This window comes from Chenopodium album, chromosome 1, assembly GCF_948465745.1.
Source record: "Chenopodium album chromosome 1, dcCheAlbu1.1, whole genome shotgun sequence".
Lineage (NCBI taxonomy): Eukaryota > Viridiplantae > Streptophyta > Magnoliopsida > Caryophyllales > Amaranthaceae > Chenopodium > Chenopodium album.
Window position 1 is genome coordinate 17799240 of NC_137834.1, and position 25855 is coordinate 17825094.

Consider the following 25855-nt stretch of genomic DNA (forward strand, 5'->3'; position numbering starts at 1 on the left):
CTCAATTTCCCTATAAATAAGACCCTCATTTCTGCAGTTCGGGGCACCAAAAATCATTCTCTCTCACCTTACACCAAAAATCATTCTCTTCTCCCTATTTAACCTAATTTCTAGCTTCCTTATTCTTCCATACTAATTCCCCTAAGCGCTCCAAGGAGTCTATACTTAGCCGAGGTTTTGTCCTTAAACCAAGGCGTGAAAGGTACAAATAATTGAGGGTTTGGACCAAATCAACTCTACTATTTAGTTACTAACTCCGTTTCAAGGTAGTAATTTAATTTAATTTTCATTTACTTTATATTTTTTTTATTGAAGTTACTAACAGTTTATTCATGATGTAGCAATTTAAAGGAACGTGCAGAATGTGAGTAATTAATTAATTTAATTACTCTTATTTTATTTTAATATTGCTAGTATCGTGATTAGGGTTATTTTATATTTGATTTGACTAACGCTTTTATTGTTGAATTGCTTCTAATATTAATGTTTATTCTATTATTATTTATTGATCACCATATTGCATGTTTAAAGGGAATATGTAGTTTAATCAAGCGATCACAATATTTTAGAATTATATGTTGCGTTAATATTCAACCAATTTAGCTTAATAATAGTTTGGAGCAAATTGAATTTTTGTTTGTATGCTTTTGAGATCGCATGATTCATTTTTCACTATAAGAATCGAGTAGAGGCCAATACGGGCGAATGTGACTCCATGACTCACTTCGTACCATCATCCCCGATCCTCCTTTCGTGGTTCCGAACCATATGGAGTTAGTAATCTCATGGATTATGAATGGGGTGTAACCTTCACGGGTCAATCGTTGTTGCCTTCGTTGTCCCTTATTCATGGTTGCCTTTTATGATCCGTGAACGGTTTACAAGTTCCTTAAAAAAACTTGTTGGCGGCTCCCTACTTTCCTTGTCCCTAATCGTATATGTCAATTCCCACTTCCTATGAGTGTCAAGCATATTCACACATGCTTTAACGTAGGCGCACATCGAGCGACGCCTACAATCATATAGGCCCAAATAAAATATTTAGATTTTGTATAATCATTGGGTCAGACTAAAAGAGGACCTAGGCTCAGTTTGGGCTCGGTTTAGTATTTTAGCCATATCTCACTCGTTTTAAGTCGGATTTAGGCTTATAGTATATGGTTGGAAAACTCTTTTCGAGCCTACATATTTTTGCCTACACCCTTAGAAATACCTACCCCCTATCCTTCCTAATGACGTCATCCTATATTTTTTCTGTTTCGCATCACATATAAAATGTTCATTTTTTATATATGTAATCAATTTTGGACCATTAAATGTTCAGCCTTTACAATACGACCTGCTATATTCAAATTATTACAATTTTGTTTTTAAACATTTTTTATTAATTTGTCTTTTTATTTAGTTGAGTTAATAGACTTTGTTTGGAAAAAAAATATATCTTTCAATATAGAATAAGAATAATTCAATTAGATTATAACATCATTTTTAACACATGCTCATTGTTTCTCAAGCATACAAGGAAATATTTCTAACTTTTCAAATGTACATATGCTTAAATTTTAAAAAATAAAAATAATAACTATAAAAAAACAATAAATGTGAAATTCTTAAACTTAAAAAATGTACATACCATACATGTATCTTACAAAATAAACATCGCCTTTTAATACAATTGATATAAGTAACATATATAATCATCCTCCTAGTTATACACTTGTACCCCTTCTACTATTATGATGTTTGTATAATTTTCTTGATACATATATTTTTTCTAAATATACATCACCATATTTCACTTTTGTTATTTCATTATCTTGTAAAAGATCAATTTTTAAAGAAAATGTTAGTTAGAATTAAAAACACACTATTAAAAAACTGAATAATTAAATAAAATTGTTAGAAATGAACATAGTTCAATATACAAACGAACAAGTATTAAAATCTAAATGCACATCTTTTAATATGATAATGAATAACTATTAAAAGTCAAATGAACATCTTTCAACACGAGAATGCATGAACAAATTTTGAAATTTAACTGAGCTTTTTCAACATGATAACAAACAAGAATTAAAATTCAAAGGAATATCGTATAATGTGAGAATTGAATGAACAAGTATTAAACTAAATGATTATGTTTCGATATTGGAATGGACATTGAATTAGATTGAAAATAACGAACATATTTCAATATGAGAATGAACATATAATTTAAAGATAATGAATATGTATTAAATGTAATTGAACACATATTCAGATGAAAACGACCATAAACATAAAATATGAACATTCACGATAGATTAAATTTCATAGCCAAAATTCGCCAAATAACAATTGTTATTAACAAAATAAATAATATAATTAAGAATCAATTATTCAATTCAATAAATCAAGTTGATAATTTGTCTATAATTTATTTATAAAGAAATGAATATTTATCATTTACAAATGAAAACATAAAGTTCATCTAAAATGAACATTTATAATATAGATTAAAATTACTAGTCAAAATTCACTGAACATGGGTTTTAATTGACTCATGTTATAATTAATGAAAGTTCTTATAACATAATTCAAATATTATTATAAGAATCACTTTCATGATAATAAACTATTAGAAATCAAGAACTCTTATTGAAATCCCTTATTATATCTATAGAAATTTATGAAGAAAATGGCAAAAAATACATTTGTTAGAACTCCAATGATTGTGTATTATTATTAAATGACCGTATACTAATATATAAATGAGAATTTTTTTTGAAGGGATATATATGACATTTATCAAAATGAAAATGAACATTCATTAAATTGAACATTTATCAAAATGAAAATGAACATTCATTAAATTGAAGATGAACATTCGTTGAAAAGAATTTTCACTACGTACTAAATTTACATTTCTATAAGGTTAATTTTTAAATTACCACCTAAAAATGTATCCATTTTCAAAATAACCACCCGTTAAATTTTTATTTTTATTTTACCACCCCTTAAATTCAAAAACTACTCAGATTACCACTCATTTCAAAATTTCGGTGGATTTCTCTTATGTGGGCCCCACCTAATGACTCTTAGTGGTAACAAGAAGAAGATGATCAGTAGAAGTGGCAATTCAGATAACAAGCTCTTGAATTTTTTAGTTGTTTTCTTTTGGTTTTAAGTTGTCTTGTACTTAATAAACTGGTTTAAAAGAGAGGTGGAGTGAAGACATGGTTGATTGTAATGTTTAGACATAGCCGTTTCTAGCCATTAGGTAGGTCCACATACCAGAAATCCACCAGAATTTTGCAATGAGTGGTAATCTGAGTAGTTTTTTAATTTAGGAAGTGGTAAAATAAAATAAAAAATTAAACGGGTGGTTATTTTTAAAATGGATACATTTTTGGGTGGTAATTTAAAAATTTTCCTTTCTATAATCCTACAAAATATGTCAAATTATTCAAAAAATTAGGACAATTACACTCTATTTTCATTTTTTTTATGTCCAACCATTTTGTTATCTAATAACACACCCTAGATCGATTCAACAGATATACCAAACATCATTCTACTATAATTATAACAAATCAATTTTATGATAAATAAGGATTTATGAATCAAGAACTATTACTAAAGTTTAACATATCTAAGGAAAATAATTGAAAAACAAGCCAAAAAGTTAGGGTTTGTACTTTTTTTTTTTCCTTTAAAAAATAAACAAAAATAACTTAGAATTTGATTTTCGACCTTTCTTTGAAGAAACTTCCTTCGATATTGTGTATTCATCCTTTGTTTTAGTTAGGATCAATGATAATTTTGATTTTTTTTTTTCAAGAGAAATTTGGGAAATTTCGGTAGTTTAGGAGAGAGAAAATGGACTAAAAAGGTGAGAAAAGTGGGTAAAATTTTAAGAGAGACAAAATGTAGTAGTAATGTGTATTTTTTTAACATTTATATGAGATTTTTATTTTCAACCCGATACTCTGATAGTAGTTACTTGGGGAAGGGGAGTGTTAGTACCTACAAGGGGGGGTGTAGGTATTAACAATTATTTCGAGCTCCATCCAATTAAACAAAAATTGGGCTGAGAAAACAGACCAAAATAATGAGATTTGACATTTTTATAAATTGGGCACGAAATGAATGATTTTAAAGACACAAAATGAATGTTTTTTGGGATTGAAGGATATGAAATAAATGATTTGAATAAAAAAACACTTTGGTAAGGTTAGAAATATGGTCTTATTGGTTTAAGGAAACTTTGAATGACTCTTCACCTCTTTACCGAACTCGTCAATCCAAATGTGAAAGGTACTCATCAGTGGGTTCTATCGATAGCAAAACTCTTAATTAAGTAAACATAAGTAGTGATCTCGGTTCCCTCTAGAATTTCTTCTTAGGAGGATTTTTTTTTTTTTTTTTTTTTTTTTTTTTTCCGGTTCCCTTTAGAGTTTCTCCTTGGTAGGGCTATCTTAGCCTCAATTGCTAGGTTTTTTCTATTTTTTTATAAAAGGTTTTCCTTTTCTCTTCTTCCTTTTCTCTCCGTTGTTACCATATCTTTTCCTCTTAGTCTCAGTTGCGAATCTTTGTAGGGGCTTCCACTGGTATTCTTACTGGTAGTAAGTCCCAAAAAACCTTAGAATTGCTCTTAATAAATAGATCTCACCCGTGAAATAATGAGTTTTCTCTTGAGTTTATTTTCATTTTATATTTGTATGGCGAGAATTGAAGAATTAGAGTTTCATAATCTCCCTAAGAATCAATAGAACCACATGAGTATTTTCACGGAAATGACTACACATCAGTGGTTTCAAGCCGAATCAGAGCTAACTCACATATTTTATTGCTTTAGATGAAATTTTTTTTTATTAAGGCGATTATTAATCGAATCTGCGATCTATTTAGTTTTAAGGTGTTACGTACTTGTGTTGGTATTCTTGATTTCTCAGGAATCATATGTAAGTGTCGTTTGGCTGTATTTTATTTATGAATTTTTTTTTTCTTGTAAAAAAAATGATCTCGTGCAAAATAAAATGGTTAATGTTCTCTTAAATATGTTTTATTCCATCTATATTATATTTTGGCAAAAACTAACGAGCGCTCCCGGGGCATTTAATAATAGAACTAAAAGTGGAAATATCCCTAACTTATAAATAATACTTCATCCGTTCTAATAATATTGTAACAAGGATGAAATTACGCATTCTAAAGCAACATTTTAAATTTTAAATATTTATAATTGTATAGGAGTAAATTATAAAAAGTTTATTTTGTAAAAGTATTTAAAGTATTTATGATACGAATCTAACAAGATTTCACATGACTATATTTTGATTAATGTATAAATCATATTATATGGTCAAATAAAAGTGTTGAATAGTGCAAAAGTCCAATTGTTGCAATAATATTAATTGGAGGAAGTATAAGATTACTCTTATTCATAACGGGTTTTTCACTATATGCCCCTGAGTTTTTTGTTTATTCACCATATAACCCTGAACTTTTTTAAATTCATCATATACTCCCAAATTTTCACAAAAATACACCATATACCCTTGATGACTAATGATTGTTAATTTTGTCAATCATTAGAGTTAATTATGAAGTGAAACCACTTTAAATAATTCCCATGAAACCACCAACATTCCTTTTCCCACCCCTAAAACCACTCTAAATTTCCTTTTCTCATCCTCAAAACCAATCATACGGATATGACTTTGGAGATTTGAAGTGGTTTCGAGGGCTGGAAAAAGAAGATGAGTGGTTTTGTGATGAGCGGGAGAGATCTAAGGTGGTTTCGAGGTATAATGAATCAAATTCCACTCATCTTATTCTTATTAGGGGTATGTAGTGAAATTCTGTAACAACTTAGGGGTATATGATGAATTTGAAAATTTTCATGGGTATATGGTGAATTAATAAAAAACTAGGTGAAAAAACCATATTAATAATGTGCTGCGAGCTTGTTTAAAGGGAGTCACGTTATGCAAGAATAAATGCATAACGAGGGGTAAGAGTGTAATTGCACGTAATGTATATTTTGATTTTAGAGTTTATCTATTGAGTGATCAATAATATCATTTGGTGATCAAATGGTACCATTGAATATTTCAGTGGTACTATGTATGCATTTAGTAATACTATGCATGCATTCAATGGTATTAAGTATTAACTAAGTGCATATATAGTATCACTAAATAACTAATACTACCTTCGTTTCTTTTTAGTTGACACGTATTCCTTTTTAGGAAGTTTTTATTTAGTTGACACGTTTTCTTTTGGGGTAAATTTACCTTGCATTTACAAGGTACCCCACTTGGTTTTTCATTCTCTCTCATCTCCTTAATATATGTGCCTAAATCAAACGCGTCAACTAAAAGTAGTATTATATAAACTTTCAGTAGTATATTTAAAAGTGGTCTCACTCACCTTTCTCTCTCTCCCGTGTACTTTTTAATATTTTTATATTTGACTATTTGTAACAACACAACATTAACACTTCCTTAATGTTCTGCCAATGACAGTCCAATTGCGTGATTTTATCGTGTATTTCGAACTAAATGATAATCTAAGTAATATATTAAGTAGTTATCTAACGTTTTAAATGCTTAATTAACGAGACCCTTATTTTTTTTGTCATTATTCAGAAATTTTTACATATAGATTTCAAATTCACAAATGTTTAATAACATCCGATTAACACTAAATTAGTGTAAATCGGCTCTCTAAACATAAACAATTTTGTTTCGATCTTGATTCACACATGCCAAGCTTCATTGCCTACAAATAAAAACCAATATTTTCTCTCTCTTTCTCATTCATTCAGAAAGTTCTTTCTCTCTCTTCTTTCTTCCTCAATTGGCAATTCTATCTCTATTCAACCTGGTTTATGTTTCTTCAACAACGATTATCTCTCTTCTCTTTCACTTATGAAGTTGTTATTTGCAAATTTAAGTTTGTTTACTTAATTTTATGAGATTTTTGTTTGTTTTAGTTGTTTTGATTCTTCGATTTTTAGGTTTTTTATTTTGTTTTTGTTCTTTGTTTTTTATTTGATTCTACAATGGTGAAGAAGAAGAGTACAAAGAAGTCGTCAGAAGATGAAGGTGTGTTTTATTAATTTTTTCATGATTTTTTCAAAATGTTGATTATGTTAATGCAATTGAAAAAAGGCTGCAATTGCAAAGAAAAAGAAGAAAAAGAAAGATGCTGAGGAAAGAAGAAACGTTGCAAAGGAAGCAAAAGAAGAAAAAAAGGGTAACTTTTATGCATGAAAATGGTACCTTCCATGGGTAAAAGGGTAACTTTTATGTATAAAAAGGTACCTTTTGTGGGTAGAAAAGGTAACTTTTATGCACGAAAAGGGTAAATTTTGTGGGTAAAAAGGGTAACTTTTGTGGGTAAAAAGGGTAACTTTTCCCTACCTTATAAAAAGTGGGAAGTTGTTCTTATGAATAGTGCACGGACCTTTTTGCCCTTCAAAATGTTTATTTACATTCTTACCCCTTTATAATCCCTACCCATTAATGAGTTTTGCGCTTTAATTTCTATCTCCTCAATCTTTATTCACCATCCCTGAAGAAAACCCAAAGAAGATGAAGCACAACCCAAAAGTAATAATTGACCAGCAATAAAGATGATGAATGTGAAAAAGCTTTTCATTAGCTCAATGGAGGCTATATTTTTAATTTATTGCACAACATTTTACGTTATCAATCTGTCATAGGAAGATTAAAATAGTACTCCGTACTTAAAAATAATTTGCAATAATTATTCCCATAAACAATAATTGTAACTCTTTTCAAATTCCGTGCATTCATTTTCTATTATCAATTCAATTCTAATTAAAACCAAGCTCAAGAATTGCTAGAGTTTGTAACTATTTTTTTAGGAAATTGATAGTTCTTTTATAATTCCAACAATTTATATACTTGGCTTTCCTATTTCTCCTTCATCTTAATATCTCCTTCACCTTTAAAAAAAAAAGGTTAGTACTGTTCAATGCATTATTTCACAGGGCGACTAACAAGAATTTGAAGTAATAACTACCACCTTGGCAACCAAGCTACTGTACATTTAGATTGCATCAACAACATCCCTAACTAGACTTCGGGTTCTAAAGTGGGCTATCAAAGCCATTTCCTTTTCCTAGACTCTACTAGAACAACTTAGCAACAACATGAATAAGTACACAGTGTTTCTTCATACAAGAACACTACCACATACAACATATTATGCTCAATGTTTGGTTGTAATTGTTGCTTTTGAACCTTTTGTTTGTAACATTTTCAAGGTTATGGTTTAAGAATATTATGCGTTAGGTTAGATGCTTTAGTTGTTCCAATAAACCTTAAAACTATGGTCTAAATTCGTAAGGCTTTATTAAAAAAACACTTATTTTAAACACATAATGTAAAACAGTAATCGTCCACAACTAAAGTAATCGTTGTTCCACCCAAACACTGCCAAGTTTTAGCTACACTTGTGATAATACGTATACATGTGATAAATGGATATTGCCATTCCTAAACACAAGCTGAAAAAAGCTAACTCGAAATGGCTAGCCATTCCGCGCGCAACACGCGCGTTAGCTGCCCTAGTATAGATAAAAAGGGTAACTTTTATACATAAAAAGGGTAACTTTTGTGGGTAAAAAGGGTAACTTTTGTGGGTAAAAAGGGTAACTTTTGTGGGTAAAAAGGGTAACTTTTGTGGGTAGAAAGGGTAACTTTTATGCACGAAAAGGGTAACTTTTGTGGGTAAAAAGGGTAACTTTTATAGATAAAAAGGGTAACTTTTATACATAAAAAGGGTAACTTTTGTGGGTAAAAATGGTAACTTTTATAGATAAACAGGGTAACTTTTGTGGGTAAAAAGGGTAATTTTTATACATAAAAATGAAAATTTGATTTTAAAATGGAAAAAAATACCTGATTTTTCGACTGATACTTCACTCGTTCTCTAAATCCAAAGTTATGAAGGCTCGGAAATTTGATCGGAATATCAATTAGAAACCTAAATCAGAAAAATTTGAGAGCGAAATATCACAATTTAAGAATGTAGCACCAAAAAAAAAAAACAATTTAAGAATGTTAGGGTTCGAAATTTGATAAAACGAAAAATCAATTGCAGACTGAGAAATATAGATCAAAGGAAGCGAAACTCTATGAGAGATCATCCTAACAACAACCTTATTGTAATTTGAGGTTGAATGTGGTCGTAAATTTGGTAGTTTGTTGGAAGAGAGAGAGGAGAGAGAATAATACAAAGTATTGGGGATAATGAATTTATTAGTGACACACGTGTGAGAATTGCTGATGTACAATAATTTACTGTACACCCGGGGCACACAAAAGGTTTTGTTTCAAATTTACCATACACTCATCGCGTGCATATATGACAAGTATACAACTTGGAATCTCTATCCCCATTTTTCTCAATTTAGGTTTTAAGGCTTATGTGGAGCCCAAAGTCGTCCATATGCATTGCTGGCTTTCAGCCATCGATATGTTTATAGGGTTTGTCTGCTTTGGAGGAGAGAGAAAATCTCCAATAGCCTCTCAGTTGGTTTAATCACACACTGATTGAGAGAGAAACGTCGAAAGAGAAGATTTCAACCCAAAAAAAAAAAAAAAAAAAAAAAAAAACTGCCCTTTTCTTTTACCCTTTCTTCTGTTCCCAGTTATCTACTTCGTCATCCCCTTTTCCCTTCATCTACTTGAAGAACAGAGAAACCAAAGTCATACAGAAGATACAAATAAAGTTAACCCAAAAATCCCATTTTTGGTATGCAAGATTGAATTTTTTAATTGGATCTGTAGATCTAATCTTTTTCAATTAACCTATGTTATTCGAATTTGCTTTGTTTTAGATCTTTGCTGTTAAGATTTTCTCAATTGATCAGATTCTCAACTTTCACCCTAGTCAAACTGTAAGTCAATCGGCCTTATTTTTAATTTATTATTTATTATTTATTTAACTTATTTAATTATATTTGTTTGCAAGATAAATTAAAACGTTGGGTTGCCTTTCTTTTTTCTTATTTATGATTAATCAACTTCAATTTTTAGTTTTTGTTTTGTGATGTCAACTGGGTGTTTTGGTGTTTGGTTGGTTGATATTTGAATGATTCTGACTTCAATTTTGATATTTGGGTGTGATTATTTTAGCATGAATTTTTAATTTTATTTTCTAAGATTGGAGTTAATTATTGTCTTAGGGTAGGGCTCTTTTTATTAGTAGTATGATTGTTGTTACTCTGTAGTGATTTTTTGTAGGGAGGTGGTTGGTTTACTTCTGTCATGTCAAATTCTCTGTACTTTGTCCAAGTATGCATTTTTTTGCTGTTGATGTTTGGTTGATGGTGTTGAAGTTATGGCTCTTCTGTGTACAGTGAAATTAAATTGGAGATTGGTGAACTTCTGATAAATTGTGTTACTTGCATCCAATTTGGATGTTGCGGAATTGAAGGTTGACCTAGGTGAAATGAGGGATGTTATCGAGGTTGATATCATTCCTGAAGGCCTGTTGGCGGCCGTCTTCAGACCGTTATTCTCACTCGGGTTCAGATGCAGCAGGACGGCAAGAGGGGCTTCTTTGGTATAAGGATACTGGGAAGCATATAAATGGTGACTTCTCTATGGCTGTTGTTCAGGCGAATAATTTACTCGAGGATCAAAGTCAGATAGAGTCAGGTTGTTTAAGTTTGCTTGATACAGGCCCTTTTGGAACATTTGTTGGGGTCTATGATGGCCATGGTGGGCCTGAGACATCACGTTATATCAACGATAATCTCTTTCATCACCTCAAAAGTAAGTTAAGTCACTTGTAAGTTGTAACTGTAATGGTATTGTTATGGATTTGATTTAAATATATGGGTATATGGGAGTGTTTTAGATGTTGTTTAGTTATGAAATTATAATTTGAATGAAGGTGAAGTAGGAGAAATGCTAGTAGTGGGTAGGATACGAGGATGGATCATAGAGAATTGGATTACATTTCAAATGTTAGCTTTGCTTTCATAGTGCACACGATATCTACATAACTGTTTTTCTTGTGATATGAGTGTTTAAGTTTGTGAATCACATGTTATCTTTTTATAATTTAGCTGCTACTGATTTGCAGGATTTGCTGCTGAGCAACAGTCAATGTCAGTTGATGTGATACGGAAAGCTTTCCAAGCAACTGAGGAAGGATTTTTTAACCTTGTTGCCAAACAGTGGCCCATGAAGCCCCAGATTGCTGCTGTTGGGTCTTGCTGTCTGGTTGGTGTGGTTTGCAATGGCATTCTTTACATTGCCAACCTTGGGGACTCTCGTGCTGTGCTTGGAAGGGCTGTCAGGGCGACTGGTGAGGTTCTTGCCATCCAGTTGTCTGCAGAGCACAATGTTAGCATTGAATCTGTGAGACAAGAGATGCACTCCATGCATCCAGACGACTCAAATATTGTAGTGCTGAAGCACAATGTGTGGCGGGTAAAAGGCTTAATACAAGTAAGCTCTTGCCCTTTTTCTTCTTTGAAGGCGTTTAAATACTACTTTATTTATTTATTTAGGGTTCGTTTGGCATCACTTTGGTTTTTTGTTTTTTAAAACCATATAATATATGTCACATAACGAGTCAAAAATTATTCAAACTTATTAAAATCATGATAATTTCAAAAACTGACAATAGAAAAGTGGAAACACCTTTTTCTTGTTTTCTGTTTTTGGTTTTTAGTTTTCAAAAAAAAGAAAACTGAAAACAAAAAAGATGCCAAACAAGCCCTTATTTTTCAGTTTCATGTATGCCTCATATCACTTGATAGCTATTTGCTTAGTTAGTGTCTTCTAGTTGCTAAATAAATTTGGAAATAGCTAAGGCTCTTGTTTTAATAGGAAGCATATTTGATTTAGTTGACACGTTCAATTCAAACACACATATTAAGAAGAGGAGAGAGAATTATAAAGAAGGTGGGGTACACTAAAAAAGCAAGGTATAAAATCTAAACAAAAAGAAAATGTGTACTTCCTGAAAAAGAAATATGTGCCGACTAAACAAAAACGGAGGTAAGTATGATTTTAACAAGTAATTTGGCTAATTTCTTGAACATCATTTTTCTTTTGCCTTGGGGTAGGGGGTGGGGTGGGGAAATGTTTGTCATATTCCCTTTGCATCAGCAACCTAACTATTTGGAATTACATACTTTTATATGATTTTGGATGATGTAATTGAGAAGATGTGTGAGGATTTAATATGTAGATAAATTCAGATAAATTCTTGCTGCTCATTTCTAGACTAAGGTAGGTTAATTGAAGAAGAGGCTCAAAGGAAGTTTGAAGCTATTTTATATGGCTTAGGTAGATTATAGAATTAGAGGCCAAGGAGGGCTGTATTTGTGTTATAGGATTTGGGTATGTTTCTACATTTGTCTGCCTAGTTCGTGTTTTGTGTCGATAATGCCGTCTGGTATCTTTTTTTGGTATCTTTTTTTGGTTGTTATTCTGGATATACTTCTTAAAGAGTTAAAGTAAATGACAGAGTAGCAGTAGCGAAGTGGTGTTGATGGAGATATGTAATGGGATTTGTAGAAGGATGGATGTGTAAAGTTTTATGCATTGGAATACTGAATTACAATCGATTGTTAGTATTTGAAGGATATTTTTGGGTTTGCATTGGATGTAAATTAGTAATCGATTGTGATTTTGATCGCACGTTCCTTTAATTTGTCGGAATTACTATTGGTAATACGTTGTCTTAGTGTATTAGTGATTCTTGTGGATGAAGATAATATACGATGTATGATGTGAATGGTAGATGTTTCATAGTGCTTGTGTATTGGCATTGATTATGAGTTAGTTCCACCTTTATTTGATGCTTTTACAATCTCAATTGGGTTGGAAAACTATATGTTGGAACATATTTATATGTTATATTTGTACTTTCAAAGCTGTAAGTAGATTTCGGGTGTGTTTGGTAAAAAGCTTTTTATAGAGCTTTTAGCTTATTTTGTCCAATTAGATGTTTGACCAATTAAAAAGCTAATTTGGGTGTTTGGTATATAACTTATTAAAAGAGTTTTTTGGGCTCAAAAAGCTCTTTTAGAAAAAGCTCATTATAAGAGCTTTTTAAAATTAGCTTATTGTACAATTAGCTTTTTGTTTCTTAAATACACTAAAACAGCTAACAATTAACAGCTATTTACCAAACATTTTTATACAATCAGCTAATCATAACCAACTAGTCAATCCAACTTATCATAACCAGCTAGTCAATCCAGCTATTATAACCCGCTACTACAATCAGCTACCAGCTAATTACCAAACAGAGCCTTCATTTGTTACTTCTTATGTTCTCTACCATGGTACACATATATATTTGGTTAATTATTACGAAGTAGTAAATTTTTTAAAGTAAAACTTTATATTAAATTATAATATCTTTATAACAGTATTTTTTGAGGGAATATTTGACTATATTTCATGATAATATTTGTTTTTTATATGTTACCAAAAAACGATGGTCAAAGTTAGTATATGAATGTGAAAAAATTCAAACTTGTTAATTATTTAGGAACATAGGAAGTATTTAAGCTTTTGTTATGTAAGCTCAAGGATGAATGTTCATGTATTCGATTTCGTTGAATATGAAGAGAAATGTGCATGTTTCAAGCTCACATGTCTATTGTCTAGTGTATGCCTTCATCTCCTTTTCTCTAGCTCTTTAACCAGAGTAGCTTAATTCAATGGCCAACTCAATTTTGGAATAGCCTTTCTTATACTTTTGTTAGTGTAGTTATCTTTATCAATCTCACGTTTTTAGTTTGGGTCAAGCTATGGACCAACCCAATTGAAGCTTACATGTCAAGTGTTAAGTGTCAAGTGTATGCCCCCATTTCTCTTGTAGTGTCTAAATCTAGTTTGGAGAGGGAGAATTTTCATAGATCAAACTTTAAATAATTAAATAGAAAAAGTTACTTCTACTTCACGCGTTCCTTTTTTCTCCCTTATTGGAAGCTGGGAGAAATGGAGGAAGTTATATTATAGAGAGAGAATATTAAAATATTGAGATTCTACTTTTGCATTTAATGATGGACCACAACTTGCAGAACATTTAAAACAGCACAAAATTAATTATAATTTAAATGCTCGTCTTCATCTACGAAGTTCATCAAATCAATTTGTTCATGATCATCATCTTTTACGTCCCAAATAATGATACAGTAAAAGTGATTGTAAAAAAAAAAAACCCAACAAATAATGATTTAAAATTACATAAATAAAGAGTTTCTTAATTGTCACTCATTACAAAGCCTCCTCCACTAGTTTTGCCTTAGCCTTTCCATTATCAACAACCACTTTAGCAACACCTTTAGCCATAACCTTACTTGTCTCATTGTCCTTCGCCTTAGCCCCAAATTCAAAGTAAACCCTAAGTTATGAGACCAAATTTTAAACCCAAAATGCTCAACAAAACACCCTCAATAAGACAAATGTTTTGGGAAAATGGGTAGAATGAATTTCTGATGTGAAGCATGCAAAAATTGAAATACTATTTCTTTAAATTTGAGATAATTAATGGAAGAGATTGGCAATAATAATAGGTTTATTTTATTTTATTTTTTTTATTAATAATTAGAGAGAGAGAGAGAGAGAGAGAGAGAGAAAGTTGGTGGATGTTGTTTGACATTTATGGGACTTGGGGTTTGAGTTGTGGAATAACATTGGAAAATAGAGAGATACGGTTGTTGGATGTAATTAATATTTATGGGATGTGGGTTAATCGGGTATGAAAGTGGTACACTACACGAATAAGGCTGAACAAAATTGGCTTACACCTCTTCCATTTTTAGTAGCCAACACATTTTGGCTTTGTGCAATTTTTGCATTAGTTGCTTTGACATCCTTTGGGGTCTTGTTAGATTTGTCTCATAGATTTTAACTATTTTAACTTTTATGGATTTTTGTTTATGAAATTGGAGTTTTGATTGAAATCATGTATTGGCAAACATGCTTTGAGAAATGTGTCAAATAAATTGAAATTGAAGAAGTACCCTATTTGGCTATGGGTTTAATAAAAACTATTGTTGGCTTGTCCATTTCATCAGTTATTATGCCACTCTTTGGAATTAGTGTCATTTAGTGCCTTAAAGTAGGTTTTGTTAGTCCTTTAATGCAATTTTTATCAACTACCAAAATAGTTTGTACATTAATAAATTGTGACGAGCTAACTAAATACTTCCTCTTCTATAATTTAGGTCAAACATATTTACTTTTTATGCATACCAATGCGTAATTTCAGTTGTTAATATCTTTGATTATCAAAAAATAAAAATTATACTAAGTTGATGTTTTGAAGCTATATATTAAAGATAAATGTATCAAGATCATGGTTCGAAAACTCGGCCGTACCGTCGCGAATCGGCCGAGATGTAACGGAATTTCAACTCACCGTTCCGATATTTATCGAGACAGCGCGCTGTTTTTTAAAACTCTGTGATATTGGCCGATGCGACCGTTTTGATACAAATCGCGGGCGCATCACACGTTACCGGCAGAAAATCGATGAAAAAAAATCCAAATTTTAAGCTTTTTGAGAATTTTCACCACATTTTCGATGGGGTTTATGATTTCTCCATGAAAGCCGATCACTTTCTCGGCAAGTTAGTGTTTGAATAAAAGAGATTTCTTTTAAAAATATTTTAAATGGGTCTGACTTATGGAAGTTACTAATGCAACATTACTTTTCCTTTGAAACTTTAACCTTCTCCAGCTGACCCCACCACCTTTTCTATTCCCTTCTTTTATTTTTTCCCACGTGACTACACCACCCCTTACTTTCACTTTTTCAATTATTTTAAATTATTTTTAAACCCTACTTTTCTATTAAGGAATATATATATTTTTTTTTTTTTCCTGAAGCATTTCAATTACTATTTTCATAGTGTAGTACAAACTACAAACTTACAAAGAATATAAGATTTTTATAAATTATGAGAAAAAATCTTAGATATTAAAATTAAAATTCGTGCCGTGTCAACCGCGACGCGTCCGCGATCAACGCATCAATTTTGTTACCGAATTATCGTTACCGTTTCCGCGATTGCGACCGAAATAGCATTTCTGAACCATGATCAAGATCACATGTGACCATGTTTTTCTTGTATTTTAATCACCAAAGCTTTTTAAAGTAAAAATTGTGAATAGTGCAAAAAATAGAAGTGTTTGAAGGAATTAGTTTTACTTCCTCCGTCCCTAAATTATATTCCTCCTTTCTATTTTGGGTATTCCAAAATTACATTCCACCTTTCTATTTTTAGGAAGTTTTTTTTTTTCTTCTAAATATCCCAAATATACACTCTTTTTTTCAGTTGTACTTTTAATGTATAATTAATGTATTTACATTCCACTTTTAATGTTTGGTTGGCTAATGTACTTTTCCGGCCTTTAATTTTTCCTTGTGCCAAATTACAATGAATGTGATTGGTTAAAAATTTTCAATTAGGAGCATGTGATTGGTCCTTTTTTTTTTTTGCAAAGGATTGATGACATGTCATGAGTAATCACTAATCTATCTTTGTTTTACTCAAAAACATTATTTAATGTTTTGTACTTCCCATTGCATTATCTAATTATTGTTATTTGTCTTATTCTTTCCTCCTTAATTCCCGTGTAAATTTCCAAACAAGAATGTAATTTAGGGACGGAGGGAGTATCTTTTTTTGGGGAAGGGGGGGAATGGGTAAATGGAGAAGTAGATCATAAGTGTAAACTTAAATAAGGTGAAAGAGGAATCTGTGTTTGACAAGCCTTTCTATTTACTCCAACCTTCAAAGCGATATGACTTCCGTATTTGATTAACAAAATAGAAAGAATGATCTTGCATTCGTAATTTATATGGATACAAGATATGAATTAAGAAAGAGGCCACATAAAGTTAGATTATCCAATGTTTGACGATTAGATATTTTGATTATTACCTTTCTCTATGTTAGACCTAAAAACAAAGTTGATAGGTCCAAAAGGAGTTAAGAAAGGGGGGCTATGTAAGGATCAATTATCCACAAACTAGTACTTGGGCCATTATCTTTCCCTGCTTGCATATTGTAGCTAAAATAAGAAAGTTTGTCTTTACATTCATAATCTAATAGATTATTAGGCACAAAAAAGAAAGGGGCTACTAAAAGGTCTAAAAGAAGTTAGAGATAAGAAATTGAGAAAGGGTGGAGGATCATAATGGTAATAGAATACATGTAACTTCCATTGGTAGTTGGTAGATACCACTCTTACATGTAGCAAACACTCTCAAACTATCTACTTGCCATTCTGATGAAAATTGTGTTTTAATTTATTAAATGGAAATTCTCATTGGTAGCCTTGATACTTTTTGACTTTTTTTTGTAGGCAACCATTTTGCTTTTCAATTATCAAACTTAAAATTTCTCAAAGTTAGCATTAATGATGATTTATTGGTTATAATTTTGTTATATTTAACCGAAGCTAACTATGGTTAATTCTCGCTCACTAGTCACTCCTACCTTATCTTCTCTCAAGGTTTAACTTTTTCATAGTTGAGAAATCATTACTTTCTCTCTCCTCAATTGAAGCACGCCATTTTTTTGTCTAATATCTTCTTTTTCTAGGCCCATCAGGCCCACCATTTTCACCTATCATCTTCCTTTAAACTCTTCCACAATTCAAGAAATTTCATAGACTAATCAGGATAGTTGGAATCAAATGCGAAGAAATTTATATAAATCAATGGAGATAGGATTAAATTCAATGTTAGAAATCGTACTTCAAACAATTACCAGAAATTCCATGCACCGATAGTGAATAAATTGAAAATTAAATTATAGTAATAGATTTGTTCGTTATGGTGGATTCGTAGGGGCATACTTTTGACGAGTGAGAAGCTTGATGAGCAATAGGCACCATGGTTTGAAAATGCGGTTTCGGTCGCGATCGCGGAAACGGTCGCAGTAATTCAGTAACGGGCTTGATGCGTTGATCGCGGACTTCATCGCGGTTGTCGCGCAAGAATTTTATTTTATTTCATTTTTAAGTTTTATGTATTCTTAAAAAAAAAATTAATTAAAAAAATGGACTTTTCTTAAAAAATAAGAATAAAAATAAAAATAAAATATGGACTTAACTCTAGACAAATGGTGAATGTGTAATAAGGGGTTGGGAGTCACGTGGGAAACAAAAAAGATAAAGACAAAGGGGAAGAGAAGGGGTAAAGTCAGATGGTGCATGGTGGGGTCAAAATAAAAATTACTGTAAAGAGAAACTAAAGAATATTCTAGGCATCCAGCTGTCATACTTTATTACCCAACCACTCCAATTTTCTAAAAAAAATAAAAAATCGCTTTTATTTGCCAGTAACAAAGTCGTCTTTCATGGAGATCTTGCCGGAAAAGTGGTTTTAAAGCTTAAAGTTTGCGATTTTTTTCTTCGAATCTCGGTAAATAACGTTAGATGCGGCCGATTTTCAGCTTAAAACGGTCGTACCGGCCGAAATCTCGAAAGCAGCGTTATGAATCGGGAAATAGCGGATCGACAACTTTGAAATCCGTTACATCTCGGCCGATTCGCGACGTAATGGCCGAGTTTTTACACCATGATAGGCACCATAGGTCATAGGACGGTTGTTAGATTCTGGCGCAACCGCTGACATAGTGAATTTACCATTGTTAGGTTTTTCGCCGGAGACGAAAATTGAAGCCAATGGGGGAGAAATCTTAGGGAGTTAGAACAAAATTCGCGATGGATATACCTGGCTACCTGCTGTTGTCAGTTTGCACTATTGCGCTCACTTCCCACAAAACCACTACCTGCCCCTTTTGTTTACCACCAACATCCGCTGCAACAACTACTACAAAAATTGCTGATTGACTCGTTCATCTTCCATCCTTCAAGGCATTAAATTCATCAATTTCTACACCTTATACCCTCCTTCACCTAATTTAAACAAAATCTAAAGTTATATTAAGAACATGAACTTTGTTTTCATTGGGGTGAAGTTCCAGAGGGAGTGGTGGGAGTGAAGTGTTCGTGAGGGTGATGTTTGAGGATTGAATTAAGTAGATGAAGGAGAAACTAGAAGAAAGAGGAGAAAAGCTTGATAACCATTTTTAAGTAAATTGAAGATTAATGGAACTTAAAATCAATCATCATTAATGTCATGTTTGAATAATTTATAAGTTTAGGGTTACCATTTATGATTGGAAAAAAAAATTGGCTACCAATGAAAAAAAATCAAAAATACAAGGGCTGCCAATTAGAATTTCCTTTAATTTAATTTAATTTTGTGCTCAATAAACTGGTCTAGGGTGTCTCCTCTTATAATTTAGATCTGAAAATTTCTGCGACAGTATTCATTCTCTGTGTTTTGTGGCATGTGGCAATTTGTTAACTTGGTATGGACAAAGTTAAGGTTTCTGCATGAAACACTAATATATTTTGGTGGATTGGGAAGATTAGTTAATGAATACCCTAATATTCTTTAGGCAAAAACTAAAACCCTTACTCTCTTTTGGCTAATTTATGAATACTCTAATATTCTTTAGGAAAAAACAAAAACCCTTATTCTCTTTTAACTTTTCATGAGTTTGTTCTTTCATCTCTTATTACCCTCGTCTACTAGGGAAGCTCTAGATTCATATCCATCTAGAGCATGTTTGGTAAGAATATTTCTGTAGTTGGAAATGGATTTAACTAAACCATTACCATTACCAATACCAAGTGTTTGGTTAGAAGGATTGGGTAATAATTACCATTACTAAAGGGTAATGGTTTCCACCCCTTTGTTACCTCTCTTAAAGCTAAGGTAAAATTACTCTTACCCTCATCAAACAAAAATAAAGAGAGTTAGGTTTATGTAATTCCTTTTCAAGTTTAAACCAAACAAATGAAAATGTAACACTTGAATGATTCATTTCCTTCTCCTTTTTTGTTTCCTTTCCACTCCATGTCTTATATTCATACCAAACGCTTCCCTTAGGCTGTCATGTAAGGTTGATCGACATATTTCCCTAAGTACATAACTTATCCTAGAGCTGGGCATGACCCAGCCATCTCGCAGGCGGCACGGGCACGACATGAAAGTGGGCCAGCACGACATGAGCCTGCAAGCGGCATTGCACGTCACAAAGACCAAATAGTGGGCTACGTGCAATGCCGTGAACACAAATTGGAAATTTTGGTCCGAGTACGGCAAAAATCTTTGGCCCACGGCATGGCACGTCAGCACGATTAATAAAATTATAATAATAAAAAACAAAATAAATAAATTATAATTATAAAAATAACATAAATAATAATTAAGATTTATAATAATAATAAGAAAATTAATAAAAAGAATTATAATAATTTGATAATCAAAAGAACATAAATATTAATTAATAAATTGATATAAATAATGTATCAAGAAAAAAAAAAATTAAGGGCTGCTTGGCCGGGCGTGTGCCGGGCCGTGCTGGGGCTAGGGTCTGCCATTTGGTGGCTTGGTACGGCACGACCCAACTTCTAGCACGGCGAGGCCCGACACGACATGATTTCCGCCTCTAGAGCACTAGGTATCCAACATTGGTTACTTAAACGAGTAGGATTATCATAATTGTGTTGGTTACTTAGAACCCCTTGGGAATGAGATTACATTACTAAAAACCTCAATAAACAAAAAGCTAGATAGAATGGATTCTAACTTTATTCCAATCCATTCCAAATGATCTAACCAAACGACCCCTTAATGATTTTATTTTCTTATACTTTTGCGGTGAGGCGTACAGATTTTTTCATTTTTCTTGACTTTTTTTCTCGTCGCTTTTCTTCTGTATGTTTGAGCTTTGTTGCTTTAGAAATATACGAGAAATAGGTAATTCGACTTTGTTTTCTTTTAGTGAAAATCGCATGGTAAACTTTATAAGTCCTCACTCTATAAGCTTATGTTTTGGGCGTCCGCCTCTTGAATGAATCAGACTTCAGTATCCATGTAAACATCTAGTCTTTTTATTTTTTTTTTATAAATGATTTGTTAAATAAATTTCAAATTTATTCAGAGGTTTTATTCATTTTGCCTCACATTCCTTCCTCCTGGAATGGATTTATTATTTAGCTGGGTGAATATGTTGTTTATGTTACTTCTCATGTGAATGTTTGACATGTCCACAATCTCATAACAATCTTGTCCTGCAGATTTCTAGGTCTATTGGTGATGTATATCTTAAAAAGTCAGAGTACAATAGGGAGCCCTTATATTCTAAATTTCGCCTGCGTGAACCATTCAAAAAGCCGATTCTGAGTTCTGATCCAGCGATTTCTGTGCATGAGCTTCAGCCAGACGACCAGTTTGTCATATTTGCATCCGATGGTCTCTGGGAGCACCTTAGCAATCAAGAAGCAGTTGATATTGTTCAGAACAATCCACACAATGTAAGAGGGACATTTTCTGATTGCTTTGTTGGTATATGCGTTTCATTGTTTGATGCTCAGTGGGCTTTGCATGGAGGCCTGTACATAATTAATCTTATGCTTGGCATCGATTATGCAGTGTTGGGTTCTGGGATTGTGCCAATGCATTTGATTTAATCCCTGCATTTCTATATGGTAGACCTAGGATGAATGTTATTGAACACTTATTAGTGGAAGATTATGCTACATTAGCCTTATTTATAAGCTATACATGACTTTTGTCATCGATATTAAGGTATATTCATTCAATTAGAAGACTTTTAGTTAATCTATTTATCAACCATCAAAGGGGTATATTAGAATACATAAACAATACCATTAAATATTTTGAACCTAACAACAGCTTTTTTTTTAATACATTACCGCTTACAATTCTGTGGAACTTTAAATTATGTTGAGACCTTGCATTTTACAGAATTCTATACTTTGGGTTCTTTTTTTTAGCTGACCCAACAATTATTAGTGATTTGTGAATTTTTTGTCAAAACATTGTTAACTTGTAACAGAAAGATAATTAAAACACATATTTACATTTTTTCATACATAACCAGCGACCACCTTCCCCACCTCCCTAGAAAAACTAGCAACCAATCCCCATCTCAACCCTCAATACCCACAAGGCCAAAACACCCGCCTCTCCTCGCCTCCCCCCCCCCCCCCCCCCCCAACACCACAACACACACAGACACACCATTCTTGCTTCTGTCTTCAGTTTTTTTTTTCCTTTTCTCATCCTGCACTTTCACTCACTCCCTTTTTCAAAAATGGCATTGTTTTACTCTCCATCACTACTGTAACTACCACTGTCAAATTCAGATTACCCTGAACTTCCTTTAGGAATTTTCCTCTTACCTTTTTTGCCACAAACTCCGTTTTGTTCCTTCTTCTACCGTGCTGGATTCCCAACCAAACCCTCGCACAAATTGATGCGGAAGCCTCTGTGCTGCTCACTAACAAGAAAATGGAGGCGGTGTGTGGTGCTAATGGTAGTTGAGAGGGCTGTAGAGCTCTGGGTTGGGCAGTGGTGCATGGGTCAGGGGAGGGAAAGGGAATATGAGAAAATAAACTGATTATCATTTCTTTTTGGAAACTAGTTAAGTAGTTTGTATTTGGTGGATATTTTATATGACATGTTGTCTTTTGAGATCCTATTGTTCAAAGGAATGCTCCGTAACATTTTTATCTTAAGGATTTGCTTTGAAAACATGAAGGTTAAACAAACGTATACAAAAAGTCTGAATGTGTTATGTTTGGTACTGTGTTATTGTAGCTTTTATATTTCTGTATTTGTACTGATCAAAATGCGGTTATGTGGGTGCTCATTATGTTGGAGTATTTGCTACTGTTTCTGAAAGGGGGGAGTGTAAGACATTTATATCTTGTTAATGTAGGGAAGTGCTAAAAGATTGGTAAAAACTGCATTGCAAGAAGCAGCTAAGAAAAGAGAGATGAGATACTCCGATTTGAAAAAGATAGACCGTGGGGTACGTCGGCATTTCCACGATGACATCACTGTGATTATTGTGTTTTTCGATTCAAATCTAATATCCAGAGCTAGCTCAGTAAGGGGTCCCACATTGTCCCTCAGAGGCGGTGGTATCAGCCTCCCTGCAAAAACTCTAGCCCCTTGTGCCACGCCCATGGAAGTCGGTAACAGCTGATGAAAGGTTTCCTCCTTTTTTTTCATGTTATTATCTCTGTTGTATCTAATGCCCCAAACCCTTTTTTCAGACTTCTCATCAGGTGATACACTATTTAGAAAGATAAAATGGAAGGTTCTGATCTTTTTTAATTTAAAATTCTTTAATGTAAAATGTAACATTTAACTTTGAGATAGCGTGTTAAATTATTTCGCGAGCAGAATGAAAAAGAAAGAATCTGGTCGACGCAGCTCTGAAAGGTGATGAGAAAGATTCATTCTTTGGGACACTCCTCTACTAATCTTGATCCCATGGTCTTGAAACTCTGTAAATGCTTGTATTTCTTGTTATATGCGCTTGACATTTGTTCTTGTGCATGAAAGGCAGACCATTGTATGTATAGAGAAGATAAAAAATGGCGATGGAATAATAATAGGAGGAGAATTTGTTATGTGTATTTTGTTATTTTTATGGACTGCATTACTGTTAATAGCATACTCGAAAAATCTGTAGGTGGATCAACCTAGGTTACTTATGCAGGTCAAGAACCCTGGGATATGTAATCGCAAGTCTCTAACGTTTACTCTTATGAATGTTGTAATGTCTCTAATCGTGAGTCTCTAACATTTATGCTAATAATAGGAATATTGAAAGTTAAATGGATACTCCGTAATTCCGTATGTTTGTGCTGTAGGTTTGGCTCACTTTTGGGACTAAGGTTTTCTTTTGGAGTTTTGGGTGGCGTGACTTTGTAGCTGTAATATGATGGTGGGGGGTAAAATATTTTTTTTTATCTTTCTTGATGTGCATAGCTTTGAAGAATATGTATCAATTTCAATTATGTCATGACCTAAACATATCATCAAGATTTTACTAAGATCTATAATTATGCACTGTGAAGTTGGAAAAGATTAGAGCTGACAAATTACATAACAATGCTTGAATTAGATTCCTATAAAGCGGGTTTGTTTCAACTTTCAAGGTGTACGATACATCTAATTAAACAGTTATACTTGAAACACGAGCACGAGACTCGTTTTTTAGCTCTAAAAAAGATACTTATTTTTGTAAATATATTCATCACGAAGAATTGCTAGGCAATCGAGCTGAATCATATTTGAGCCTCCGTCATCACCGTTTGATGTATTGATTTAGTATGTCAGTGTATTTCTTAATAGTTGGTATTTTAATTATGAGAATGATTTCTTGGCCCACTGGCCTAGAGGTCACCTCGCATCCTTGAGATGCAATATTTGTTTCTCATTAGGCACAAATCCCATCCCCCTACCCTTTATGGGCATTGTCAGCCAGGCATCCTGTGATAGGAGCTTTCGGTTGGGGCCTTGTTAATCTTATCGTGTTTAATAAAAACCTGGTATTTTATAGAGTGCTTTCTAATAGTCCTCTAAAAAAACTCTCAAAATTGGCAATAGTTGATGCCATTTTTAATCACTTAAGTGACTTAATTTTATGAACTCTATTAAGTTATATTAGAAGATGTATTATGCAAATTGTAGGTATCTTTATATAATTAGGGGCATTTTTTTTTTGAAAAGAAGGATGCATTACTTAGGAATTAGTTTGGTTACACGCAATATTCACTGGGACATCACGAGGCAATTTAGTTATAGAGTTGTCACTACAAAGAGTTAAATCTCTATCAAAAACACTACTACAGATAACAGGTGGATGGATCAAAGTACAAGCTTCATTGTAGCGATCCAAATTGCTTCTAGCATCCCTTGCAAGCACGTCTGCCACCGCGTTGCTCTGCCGCCTTTCAAAGCGCATATCCACATGGAGTGCCATTCTGAGGTCCCTGCATTTTAATAGTAGTGAAGGCACATTAGTCACACAATCAGGGGCCATTATTTCATCAATTGCCCTTTTAGCATCGGAACAAATGATGGTATTATGCCAGTTTCTATCTTTGATCAAGTTAAGCGCAAGCTCAATTGCTTTTAGTTCAGCATCATGGCTTGATGCATGGTAGCCTCTCCATACTAGACCATCAACCCAAGCACCCAGGCTGTCCCTGCAAACCACAGCACAACCCGACTCTTTTGTGGTATTGAGAAATGAGGCATCACAGTTTATTTTTAAGAAGTTTGGAGGGGGAGGAGACCAGTGGGAAGGGAAGGGCTTTAGACTTTCGTTTTTGCACTTTGAAGAGAAGTAGAACTCCGAAGCAGCCCAAATACACTGGTTGATTGCAATTGAAATAGGGGTGTTTGATTGGGAAAAGTACCAAGCATTTTTCCTTAGCCAGATATGCCAAATAGCAAAGCAAAACATCACATTCCAGGGAATCAAGCAGCTTGTCATATCTCTGCATTTGAGGTTTTGAGACAACCATTCATGCCAGCCTGCATTCGTAGGAAAAGTTGTAGGACATGGCAGTAGATTCCAGAACTCTTTTGCACGAGTGCAATCTAAAAATAAGTGAGTACAAGACTCATCATATGAAGGACAGAAAATGCAGTTGGGTGGGATGTGGTTAACTCTTTGGTGGAGATTTTTCCTGTGAGGGATTCGTTCCCATGCTAGAAGCCAAAGGAAAGATTTGATTTTTGGGTGAGTTTGAGACTGCCAAATCAGGTTCCAGTTTAGCACAGGGGCAGTGGTGGGATAAAGGTCTTGATGGCTAGCTTTGCTTTGTATGAGTCGAACTTTCCTTTGTGTGACCAGCTGGAGAAGTGTGAGTCATGGCTTGAATTGTGGAAGGCAGATCGAATGTGAGTAAAAAGCTCATCAGAAATTTGGAAGGAGATGAGGCAT

At 33.1% G+C, this 25855-nt stretch overlaps 2 protein-coding genes across 2 annotated transcripts; one reads left to right on the forward strand and one right to left on the reverse strand.

Annotated features, from left to right (window-relative positions):
* The first annotated feature begins 9519 nt into the window (after window positions 1-9519).
* Window positions 9520-23534, forward strand: LOC145642464 (putative protein phosphatase 2C 60). The gene is made up of 6 exons (XM_081693657.1): window positions 9520-9771; window positions 9857-9916; window positions 10379-10796; window positions 11110-11477; window positions 21162-21398; window positions 22829-23534. Exons 3-6 carry the CDS (start codon window positions 10478-10480, stop codon window positions 23096-23098), a joined length of 1194 nt encoding a protein of 397 aa, XP_081549783.1. The 5' UTR covers window positions 9520-9771; window positions 9857-9916; window positions 10379-10477; the 3' UTR covers window positions 23099-23534.
* A 1112-nt stretch (window positions 23535-24646) lies between these two features.
* On the reverse strand, window positions 24647-25402 carry LOC145628997 (uncharacterized). The gene has a single exon (XM_081681462.1). It carries the CDS (start codon window positions 25400-25402, stop codon window positions 24647-24649), a length of 756 nt encoding a protein of 251 aa, XP_081537588.1.
* Between the last annotated feature and the right edge of the window lie 453 nt (window positions 25403-25855).

Excerpts from the sequence above, each read along its gene's own strand:
- LOC145642464 (XM_081693657.1), top strand. The coding sequence starts at position 10,478 with ATGTTATCGAGGTTGATATCATTCCTGAAGGCCTGTTGGCGGCCGTCT. Across the intron at positions 10,797-11,109 it reads TCTCTTTCATCACCTCAAAA|GATTTGCTGCTGAGCAACAG; the intron begins GTAAGTTAAGTC and ends ACTGATTTGCAG. Across the intron at positions 11,478-21,161 it reads GGGTAAAAGGCTTAATACAA|ATTTCTAGGTCTATTGGTGA; the intron begins GTAAGCTCTTGC and ends CTTGTCCTGCAG.
- LOC145628997 (XM_081681462.1), bottom strand. The coding sequence starts at position 25,402 with ATGACAAGCTGCTTGATTCCCTGGAATGTGATGTTTTGCTTTGCTATT.